General features: G+C 33.9%; 1 protein-coding gene across 1 annotated transcript; it reads left to right on the top strand.

The window, feature by feature from the left end:
- Window positions 1–228: 228 nt before the first annotated feature.
- On the top strand, window positions 229–8,064 carry LOC123553881 (uncharacterized). The gene is made up of 3 exons (XM_045343592.2): window positions 229–1,201; window positions 1,942–2,079; window positions 3,052–8,064. The coding sequence occupies exons 1-3, from the start codon at window positions 763–765 to the stop codon at window positions 3,267–3,269; spliced, it is 795 nt and encodes a 264-aa protein (XP_045199527.2). The 5' UTR covers window positions 229–762; the 3' UTR covers window positions 3,270–8,064.
- Window positions 8,065–12,490: the final 4,426 nt, after the last annotated feature.

The raw sequence follows: 12,490 nt of genomic DNA, 5'->3' as shown, positions 1-12,490 counted from the left end.
AGCAAATTCGTGTTGTATTATAATCACTTGTTAAAAGAGAATAACTAAGAAAAAAGTAATATAAAAATCTATTGAACTTGTATTGTAATTTCTATTCTATTCTATTTTGTGTTGCTTTGTACATTTATATACTTTAATGTCCATTTCTAGGCGGATATATAAAGAATAAAGCCTGGAATACATGTTGATAATGTTTATGACCAAACATTCTACACGCTCGGGAGATTTAATATACTGTGATTTATACTTTTCAGATACCGTATGTTACCTAAGGAACACAGATGTTGAGCTGCGATATGAATACATTAAATGGAAAGGGAATCAATTATAGGAAAAATACAATATATACCATCATATGTTTGAAGACGGGCATCTAAGTTCAAAAAACTGTTCAAAGAGACTTAAAACATTGGGCGGAAAAGTAAAGAAGAAACAAAAGACGTGTGTTAAAACAATGTAATGAATGTCTGCAGGAATTGTACAGTGTCGTAAGCAAAATAAAATGTACACAAAATAATAATTGGATATATCATAATTTTATTACATCTACGTTATATTAATTAAAAAATGATTATTTTTACTATAATTATATATTTAAACTTTTTCATAAATAAACTCGAAACTTGTTCTGGAATAGTATAGAGACACAAAGTTCACGTAACGGCCGAAAAGTATTGTACAAATACAAAGTGCACGTGTCCTGAGGGGAACATTATAGGAAGAGACTGGCGAAGTTAGGGACATATTTACCATACGAACACAATGAACATGAAGACAAAAACATTCCAGTCACCTCTTATAGCATTACTGTGTTTTTATCTTATCCTAATTCTAAACTGCGTTACACTTTTCATTCAATCGTGGTACACTCTAAAAATAGACATCAATAAATGTTCAAACTGTGGTAGGATTATTGTTGCCATGGGAACATTATTGGAGCAAGCTGTTGGTGCATTCGAAGACAATACAGAGGTTAAGGACGTTTCTATGGAAACTAATTTAGTGTATGGCATGGATGAAGGAATTTACAGAAAGAGTAATGAATACGATACTATCTTTAAGATTGAAAATCAAATAAATATGTACGTTGGACTTTGGAAAACGTCTTTATGCACAGAGGACGATGTTTATTGCGTAGACCTTGACACTGACATTTCCCCGAGTGTTTTTGCTCCTCTGCCATTGCTGTTTGAAATTCAAGGTAAAAAGAGAAACTTTTCATTTTTTATGTTGAATATTGGCCAGTTATTTCCTCAATTCGAAACTGCCCGTTGGGTTAGCCAAATTGGTAGAATAAATTAGTCCAAACCGCAGATGTCCGCCCGCTTAAGTCAGTAGAGCGCGGATCTACGGATAGCGGGATCGTGAGTTTGATTCCCGGGTGGGGGGGGGCGTATGTTCTCCGTGACGATTTGATAAAAGACATTATGTCTGATATCATTCGTCCTCCACTTCTGATTGAAGTAGGGGAGTTGGCAGTTACTTGCGGAGAACAGTTTTGTACTGGTGCAGAATCCAGGAACACTGGTTAGGTTAACTTCCCGCCGTTACGTTACTGAAATACTGTTGAAAAATGGCGTTTAACCCAAAACAGACGAACAAAAAATCAAACCGCAAGACGTAGGCCTGCATCTTGCCGAGGTTTATATTCTGTGCGCACGCTCGGTTACATTTTTCATTCAATTGTTATTTGTTTTGGGAAAGCTGTTAGTAATGCAAACAAGACCAATCAATTTAGAAATGCATATAAAATTATCTGTGCCACAAATGTTAGTTATTATAATAAAAGAGTTCCGGTTATGACTGAGCTAAATATGAGCGGGGAAGGCATAAGGTATAAAAAATATTTGTTTTAAAGCAACGCCGTGGTATTGTCTTACGTTTCATGTCCAATTTTTCCCAGCTGTTCAAAGTGTGAATATAAAGCTTTTTTTATTTCAGAAAATATCATAGGGTCACGGCAGTTCTTTCTTCTATCAACAGTTATTGTGGTGTTAACGATAATATTTGCGACAATTAACTTCAAAGTGTCAAAATCAGCTGTTTCTATGATCATGACATTAGGCGGATTAGCGGCTGGTATGTATCCGACTCCTTAGTAATATCGAACATATCCGAAACAGTAACCATCGAAATATGTTAGATACGAAAGATATACCTCCGTGGTCTACCATATCAGTATGTGGCGCCATTAGTAAATGCCATTTTCATACCAGATATAGGCATTATTATTGCTTTATTTTAAAATGGAATTCTGTGGATGATTTCAAGCTACTACATATGCTTCAAAGTTTTTGTCAAAGCTGCTCGGTTAAAAACGAAAGTAACAGAAAGGTACTTTTATGATTACCTACGGAATGTTACCGTTTCTATCACGTATCTCAGTCACATGACCATGGTTACAAAGTAAAATGTATTTGTATTTTTGTATTTTTGATTTCCAATAGACAGACATTCAAAACATGGTTGGTTTCACAAGAAATTAAAGGCTCAAATGCTGATAAAAAGATGTTATAATTTTATAGTTCTTCCTAAACTGAAAATAGTAGTGGAGACATTTAGTACCTTCTAGCCATCACAAACAGTGGTTTCTATGAAGTGTTCCTGTGAAGAGATGTTTTCACTAATGGTTAGAAATAAACACATTATGATGAAGCCTGTTCAGAAATAACGTATGCCCACGACTTCCATAAATCTCATAAAATTGCACTCGAAAACGGCAGTGTGTTAATGTGCATTGTTGTGCCGGATCAGTACTCCACTTGTAAGTTTTTACGGCCTGATTTGCCAAATCATTCGATAAGGTCAATATTTCATTTCTAAGGTTGATTGTCTATTCTGTAAACTTGCAGATAGCGTAATCAGTTCTGTAACAGGATGTTTTGAATATTACAAGATCCAAATAGAATATTAACAATTCATTTTGAATTTATAAAATTCTTGTCTAGCTCACGAAATGTTTAAAAATAGTTCCTGTCTAAATGTGTACTAAAATTAGCATAAGCGTGTTGCTTATGTAATTATTTTTTACTTTTACAATCTATATTTCAGCTTTTGTGTCTTTGGTTGGCGTAGTTATAGTCTCATTAAAGCTGTTCGGCACACTTGGCATGTCTGATATTGTAACTTTCCGTGTTCCATTGATGCTAATATTGTCATTACTGAGTGACTATGCGATATTGGCGGCAGTGTTTTCAGTATGGAGAACATGGGAGACAGGCAAAAGTTCAGTTCAAGACTGGTTTGAAAGGAGTATTCGTTTTGTTTGAATTTGCTGATTTTATGCCTTGTATCTCTGTAAAATGTTCAGTGAAGGATTAGAAGATGGTAACTTGAACATAGTTTTGAACGGGATTGTGTGAAAAGAAATAAGAAAATAAAATTAAGCGAGTTTATAGATCTACTAAAAGGATAACACGGCTCAACAGGAATGGGACATTGCTTTTATCGCTCAATTACTAGACAAAACGGACACGGGTAATATATAACCGGTTTGTGAATACAAAAAAACATGTGACGTGTATGACCATGAAAGTACACAAAAGAGGAAAGAACGGATACGTCATGTCTATATGAATCTGCATGGGATCATTAACAAGAAATGTTTTCAAAAAAGACAAATGGCGCAGTTACATTAAAGACATTACTTTGGTATATTCAAAAAACGAACTGGTACTTATATATGCTTTTCTTGCCCGCGCTGTGCATGCGTGCTTAAAACTGTGATATTTACTGTTAGGATTTAACTTGGAGTATTTTAGACCCACTTCTTCAGTTGTGTCTTTACAATAAATCTTTGATTTTCTATGCAGTTGAATAGTCACAACGCAATACTCTGGTGCGCTTTAATGTTAATTTAGCAGACGAGCCTCATATTGTCAACGTTTTATGACAGGTCATGAGGTTTTCGTATTTCGACCTAGGCCTAGTAATTTTGTGATTTTGCTTCTCTGCTTCGCTCTATCGTTTCGACAATATATGTATTGAGATATAATTTAAGCATTATTTTCGCGGATCAGTTAAGGCAGAATTCCAACAATAAATGAGCAACACCCACCTTTAATCTCCTGTATCAGTTGTAAATGTGTTAATTCAGAACTTTAAAAAAGAAGAAAGAAACAGCTTGCATGTGAACCAAACAATATTTTACATATGAAAATATGAACCTGAAATCCCGGAGAATCCTACGTTTCGACTGATCGGCACAGACATATGTGAATTTTTACCGGCTTTCCCGCGCGTTTTTTCCATAGACGATAAGACGAGTTTTCATTGGTCCAGGGAGACATGCTTAATTTGCATATACATGTTCAGGGAAAACAAACGGCGGCGCCGAATAACAACGAAAAAGATTGCATATTGCCAGGGAATAAAATGAATTGTATGAATTAAAATGAAAATAAACAGTTTAAAAGGGGGAGACGCTGACAATATGCCTTTGAAGTAAAGTTGTCAGTTCCAAGCACGTCAACGGTACCTATATGATTTCCTATGTGGTATCACACTTAATAATCTTCTTCTTGGAGACGAGCATCTTTCATACGAAAACAACAAACTAATCTCCCTATGTGTCTAGAGCTACATAGCGGCAACTAAGAGATTTGACACATGACGGGGACATTTTTGGTGACATTCTGTACTCCTTTTATTCCTTGCGTGACATCATAACCCATAGCAAATCACAATTTGTTTCTTTTTTTATTTCATATTCATCTCAGTTCTTAGTCTAACCTAGTACGATTACATACTTAACACACTTGAATAACAATGATTAAGTTACCAAGTTATCATAATTACTTTTACGGCAAAATGTAAACGTAATGTAAAAGTTTCGATTATAACTACTCTCACTTATTTACATTTACGTTCCGGTCGAATAAGTGCAATGATAATTATATTAGGCCAACTCCATCATGGAAAGGAATTAATATAAGCACTTACTTGCAGCATTTCATAAATATATATTGCACAAATGTATCTTGCAACTATGTTACTTGATCGAATGAAATAAAAATATGTTTAAACAAAAGAAAAGAATGGGAGGCATGGGTTATAATTATACACTAAAATACAACATACTCTAAGAAAGACGTTACATAACTACTAATAGCTTTATATCAGACAGAAGAGATGCTACTAAAATGTACTTAAGGAATAAACATTAACTGTAAATACATTTTTCAATTGTTTTGAAATAAACAAATCTAAGTGATCACATTCTCAAACATATATTTCCTTTCCTAAGTGCTATTCGTAAAATCATAAAATATGCGTACACAACATACTATTTAAATCCTTTTGTAGGTACATATTTAACATATAAATGTTTCATAAAAGAATTTTGTATCAAAACATACTTGAAAGAAAAACTTGTTGTTTTGAGAGATAAATCAACCCTTAAATGTATGTTATACACTATCTATCACAAAACAAACTTGCATCGAAAGAACATTGTCTGAACTTTCATTATAGTAATGATGGCATGTAATATCTTTGATATCACTTTTATTGCGTGGCACCTACAGATCAAACTATTTTTCACTCATGAGCACCAGAGTATGAGAACCAGAGTATGAGAATGTTCAACATGAAATAAAAGCATAGAGAGTACAGTACAGTGGAGGCAAAATAGTGATATAAATATGCAGTATTTGATTGATCTGTTCTAGAAATATAAAGCATTGCTCAATTTGTTCGTATCATAAAAGTCATATATTATAGCTGGTCGAAGATTGATATAAACAGATAGGCAAGTTTTCAACAGATGTAAATACAGCTGTGACAAATAGAGTTTGGTGACTATATATCAAAGTGCACTTAAATAAAATTCAAGAACGATAATTCCAGCATAAATCTTTTATTGCGGTGTTCATCGCTTTTTACAACGTTTAAACAAGCTGTGCAGAGCATGTATATTCAATATAACCATAAATATCATTACAAAAGATGATAACATGCAGTTTTTGTAGATTTCGAATAATTATTTTGATTACATACCTATATAAATTCTGTTAAAAATCGGCTTATATTACACAATAAAATATGAACAGGCAGAAATAAATCCGTATTGTACCTTTTAAATTCCGTATTCCACCTTTTGTATTGTATAGTGCCGGACTACATTCATAGATATGCATAACCTGACGCAGTTTTATTAATAGCGCACATAAAAACCTCTTTTAGTTCCATTTAATATCGATAAACATTGCAAATTTCGTTCAATAACAAAACAACAAACAAAAAGGTAGAGGTATATAATAAAAGGGTCATTATAACAGTAGCTAGATCTGGGGCCGTATTCATAAAGCATCTTAAGTATAAGTTTTGACTTAAGTTGAAAAATTTACTTAAGTTTGTGGTGATTTTAGCTTAAGTCTAAGTAAAAAACTTAAGTCCTATTCATAAAACAGCTTAAACTTAAGATACGTAAGAAATGACTTAAGTCAGAAAACAAAATGGCGTCGTGAGTACGATTAAAGTGTTGTTTTCAGATAAAAGCACTTTAAGCATAATTGTGCATGTTGTATCTGTCTGAAATTAATGTTGTTTTTTTAATGTTTTCGTCCACAATAAAAGCCAATAATTACTTATTGAGTTGTTTTATGAATAACAAATATACTTAAGTAAAATTGTGGTGTAACAGGGTCTAAAGTTCACTATTCTAACTACAACAACAACAACAATTCTCTATAATAACTACTATTTAATATTGTACTAAATTCTAAGATAATATATACATCAATGTCTTTCTTCATAATTCACTAACATAGTTCACTAACATTTCCTCAGTTATTAACAGAACTTCTATTCTTCGACATAATAACTTCAACGTTAATTGCCTCGGTCCGTATCTAACTTATTCATTTTTGCGCGTATCGGACATACGCATCTAACCTAACTGAGTACCAGAAGGATACTGAAGTTTTGTCTCAAAACTTCTGCTTATGAAAGAAATGATTCGTGACTTGAGTCATGCAGCGTGATCAAAAGACCGGGTGTTTATAATTACCCTGTCATTTATCCAGTTAGTCAGTTGTCAAAACAATTAGTAATTTTGAAACATGCATTGCTGGACAATGCATTAACTGGGCGATATAATGTAACCTGTCATTTAATGCACATAACTAATTTCTAGACCGTAAAGCTAAGTGTGAAAAGGAATGCGAAATATATTCTTAAAGTACATGACTTATTATTGACCGAAAAGCTGTCTGAAAAGAATGCCTAAGAAGTATTTGATATAATGGATTCTTTAAACCATTATATCACACTCGCCCCTTTCTTGTGAGTTTTTCTTTTAATTATCTATAAGAGAATAAAAATAAAAACAAAAACAAAAATTAACGAGGGGTAAGTGCCAGAAGGTGCTATGTACCACATTTAACGATTTTCACTTTTTGGCATTTTCAGGTAAAGCTTTTCAAGGCGCACATTTTGCACAAATCTGCGTCATTATATCTTAATTATTTCTTAATTAATTCAATCAAGATCAAACCAGTCATGTCAGGATCTCCATTAATGAGTTATGCCAAAAACAGCTTTCATTACATAGCATGTTACCAATGTAAGTTTAGCTTATTTGAAATTTACCAAAACATTCTATACACTTATAGCTGCTCTTGGCAGGCTGCATTTTAAGTTTTTAGAAGGTTAAAAAAATTTCCAAAACATGATATGTGAAGATAGCTCGTTTTAGTAGAGCAGTTTACTACATGTAACAAATTAACCCATCTTTGCCATTACAGGCTATATAAAGATGGAACCTAAATCTTACTAATAAAATACAATAGTGCAACAGCCATATTATGCTATTTCAAGATAGAAGATTCTGGTTGATGCCCCGGTAGTAAGATCGTATGTCATTTGCGTATCAAGAAGCAGACATTCCATAATAGGTTGTTTAGGCGGTGTCAATTTCCACTGTTGTTTCAATAATTAGGTGTTGATAACAGGCTATTAAATTTAAAGTGTGTGGCAGATTTTGTATTTTGCACTGGAATGTTGAACATTATGGTCTAGGAATTTCTTCTGTCTGAATGTTTTAGTAAAAAAAGGTGGAAGTTATTAAAGGTAAGGTTTAAATTACTACTTAAACATACAAAAGTTTATAAAAGTAAATTTGATATTTATTTGAGTCTTAGTTTGACCATTGAACTTTCATTGTTATCAATTTTCAGCAATATTTATTTAATTCATAATACACAAATATGTAAAATAAATCATGTTAAAATATATGATTTAAGCTTACCTACATTGATATTTAAAGTTTAATTATAACTAAGAACTGATAATAAACAGACAATTATAACCTTTTTTCAGATGGAAAACGAATGGAGTGATTGGTCAGATGAGGCCACAATGACACAATCTGATAGTGAGCTAATACCTAAAAATGGAGATGAAAGCATTGCAACACAATATGATACAGAGAACGAAAGCAGTATTAAACAGAGTAAAACACAAAATGATGAAACAGAAGAAAGAAGTGATAAACACAGTGAAACACAAATTGATAAAAAGGATAAAAGCAGTAACAGACAGAGTGCAACACAAAATGACAAAGTGGATGAATTAAGTGTCACACAAAATATAATGCAAAATGATGAAATGGACAATATAAGACCTGTTGATCTGAGTGCAACAAAAAGTGAAAACCAGAGCGAAAGCAGTCTTATACCGTGTGGACCGCAAAACGAGAAAACAGAGAAAGTAGCGTTAAACTGAGTGCAACACAATGTGAGAAAAAAGATGAAAGCTGTGTTAAACAGTGTGCAACACAAAGTGAGAAAATTGATGTTAGCAGTGCTGAACAGAGTGAAACACAAAATGAAGAAGTGAATGAAAGCAGTGATCAACAGGGAGCAACACAACATGAAATAATTCATGATAACAGTGTTGAACAGAGAGCAACACAAAATGAAGAACCGAATGAAAGCAGTGATAAACAGGGTGCAACACAACATGGAATTATGCATGAAAGCAGTGTTAAACCAAGTGCAACACAAAATGAGAAAACAAATGAAAGCAGTGTTAAACCAAGAGCTACACAAAACGAGAAAATTGATGACAACAGTGTTGAACAGAGTGCAAAACAAAATGAAGAACTGAGTGAAAGCAGTGATAAACAGGGTTCAACACAACATGAAATTATGCATGAAAGCAGTGTTAAAAAGACTGCAACACAAAATGATGATGTGAATGAAACCATTGTTACAGAGAATGCAACAAAAAATGAAAAAGAACACAAAGAAACTGAGCAAAGTAGCAAAAACGAAAACACAGCTTGGTTCAGAGAGTATAGAATTACCTTAGACAAAGATAATCAATCAGATGCAAATGACAGAAAAGAATCAGATTTTCATCTAAGTGATCTGTCACATGAAAGTGATTGTAAAGACAATGCAATACCTGAACAACAAAACACAAAAAGCAAAACTAAGAAACAACGCCTTAGGAAGCGCAGAACTAGACAGAAATTGAGATATTTAAGTAGCAGTGATGAAGATATCCCTCTGAGTGTTCTTGCTAAGCGTGCATGGACAACATGCTTTGATAAATCAGATACAGATTATACCTATAACCCTGATAAAGAGGAAGACGTGAATTCAACCGACAGTGAATTTCTGGAAAATCTGAGCAAAAAAGGTCTTAAAAAACATAAACAGGACAAATATTTACAAAAAGAATGGGGTGAAACAATAAAAAAATTACAAAAAAAGAAATCTAATACCAACAAGCAGAAATCGTCACCAAGAAAAATCAAGAAGAACAAAGATAAGAAAACCACTCCATCATTGCATAAGGAAAATGATTCATCTATATCTATGGATGTTCTAGAGCAGGTGATAGAACAGTCGGTCCAGACCGCTAATCTGCAAAAACAGTTAATTGAAAGCCAGACAGCACAAGTAGATTAACTACTGTCAGCAAATAATCTTGTAAGAGACAAAATCAAACCATATGTTAACTGCTTTTTTGAAGCTAGCGGGAAGCAAATTGGCACAGAAGCCTCTCATTTAAGGCAGGAACTGTGTAAGTGTCTTGAAGAGAATATAGAAGAATACATTTCATTTATGTTAAACCGTCATCACCCAGATGATGAGGAAACATTTGTGGCTGATTACTTGTCAGAAATTGAAAAATTGAAAGTTGATGGGTATTGGACAAGTGCTGTGGCAGACCTCTTTCCATTAGTACTGGCAAATTACTCAAAGTGCAATGTTATCATCTACACAAATAATGTTGAACATCCAGTCATTACAATTAAACCAACCAAAAATGATTCACTTGCCATTCCAGATAACAAAAACAGTGTAAAATTGGTTTATACATCAATTCGGGGAATTTTGGAACACTACGATGGATGCCTTGAAATTCAAGACTCTGATATATACTTTGCCTCTCCATTATCAGATGAACATTCCGACAAACAGGAACAGAACAAGAATACACCTACCACCAATGATAAAACAACTCCACCGAAAGGACCTACACCAAGAAAAAAGGCAGTTTTTATAACGCCGGAGAAGAAGTTCCATACCAGAAAGAGAAAAGCAACACCAGAAACATGGAAAAAAAATATTAGAAAAAAGTTACGGCTGTCAGGTGCAGAGTATACACCAGCAGATGGAAAACCCAAGGCCGCTAGGTCGGTAGAGCCAGTAGACTGCAGCAAGTGCAGACAGAAATGTGACAAAAAAATAGCAACAGAACAAAGGCAACAGCTCTTTGAATTATTTTGGTCATTGTCAAGTTATGAGAGACAGAAAGATTATGTTTGTAAACAGGTAGAAGAGACAGACACTAAAACATATCTAGACAAAGATGGAAAGCCAAATCAAAAACGAAAGCAGGTGTCAAGAAAGTTTTATTTTGAAATTGAAAGTAAAAAGTGTTCTGTCTGCAAGACGTTCTTTATGAAAACGTTGTCAATCGGTAAGGCATATATTGATCATGCGTTGAAAAACAAAAAGGACGGACATTTTACAGGCAATGATTTAAGAGGAAAACACGAGCCTCATAACAAACTTTCCCCAAGCAGAATAGATGCAGTGAAAAAGCATATTGAATCTTTCCCACGTATAGGTGCTCATTATGTTCGAAAGGAAACAAAGAGGCAATTCCTTGGGCCACATCTTACACTGCCAAAAATGTATGACGAGTGCAAGAAAAAATAAAACAAAGCCAGTTTTATTGGAAAGATACAGAAATGTTTTTAATACAAATTACAACCTTTCTTTTCATGTACCAAAGAAGGACCATTGCAACATATGTACTCAGTATTACACAGCACAGCGAGAAGGTAAAATGACAAATGAACAACAGAATGTTTTCGACAAACATCAGCAAAGGTAAAAGCGATCTAGAGAAGAGAAAGCTAAAGATAAACAGAAATGTGAATCCCAAAGTAACATTCATGTAGCTTGTTTTGATCTCCAGTCAGTGTTGTATGTTCCATGCTCATTGGTTAGCCTAATGTACTACATGCGTAAACTCTGCTGTTATAACCTAACATTTTACAGTTATGGAGACAAACAAGGCACATGCTTTGTCTGGTCTGAGGTAGATGCAAAAAGGGGAGCATCAGAAGTGGCTACCTGTCTAAAGCTACATCTCCAATCACTTCCAGCAGAAACAGACCATGTAGTTTTGTACTCGGATGCTTGTGGTGGACAAAATAGAAATAAAATCATAGCAAGTTGCTTACTGCATTTGGTGAATACCATTCCAAACATAAAAATAATAGACCATAAATTTCTAGAAAGCGGCCACACACAAATGGAGGTGGATTCAATGCACGCAGCTGTCGAATTTGCTAAAAAGAAAACCATGATTTTTGTTCCGTCACAGTGGGACACAGTTATTCATATGGCTAGAAGAAAAAAGCCCTATAAGGTTGTGCCACTAAAGTACACTGATATCATAGACTTTAAACAATTTCAGAGTAACAGTACAAAGGTACAGAAAAAATCGGAAACAGGAACCAAGGTACTCTGGTCAAAAATGAAGTGGCTTAGATATACTAAGGAAGAGCCTGATGTCTGTTTTTTCAAATACGATTTTGATGATGAATTTGAAAAATTGAAAATGTTTGGCTCTAGAAGACAATAAGCAAATCCTGTTGTATCACTACCAATGAAGTATCATTCAAAGATACCCATTTCTGCCGCAAAGAAAAAGGATCTATTGCAGCTATGCAAGAGTGGTACTATTCCTGAAGAATTCCATGAATATTACAAGGCTTTACCAGCAAAAAACAGTATCAGAGATTGTTTGCCAGAGCCAGATGCCCTTGAAGATTCAAGTAACGATTCTGATAGTAACTAACTAAAAGTGTCAGATTTACTACTACATTTCAAATGTGACTGACAATGTGACAGTGTGTGATTTAAGACAAATTCTAAACATGCTAAATATGTGTATTAAGCTTTATTCAAGTGCTTATATTGCATAATATTACATTAAATGTATTATGAAATTCACTAAATTG

This window comes from Mercenaria mercenaria, chromosome 7 (assembly GCF_021730395.1).
Source record: "Mercenaria mercenaria strain notata chromosome 7, MADL_Memer_1, whole genome shotgun sequence".
Classification (NCBI taxonomy): Eukaryota; Metazoa; Mollusca; class Bivalvia; order Venerida; family Veneridae; genus Mercenaria; species Mercenaria mercenaria.
Note: the sequence above shows the minus strand (reverse complement) of the source record. Positions and strands in the feature narration are given on the sequence as shown.

Bases quoted from the DNA above. Each gene is read 5' to 3' on its own strand.
- LOC123553881 (XM_045343592.2), top strand. From the start codon at position 763: ATGAACATGAAGACAAAAACATTCCAGTCACCTCTTATAGCATTACTG. The intron at 1,202-1,941 runs GTAAAAAGAGAA...TTTTTATTTCAG, and splicing joins ATTGCTGTTTGAAATTCAAG to AAAATATCATAGGGTCACGG. The intron at 2,080-3,051 runs GTATGTATCCGA...TCTATATTTCAG, and splicing joins ATTAGGCGGATTAGCGGCTG to CTTTTGTGTCTTTGGTTGGC.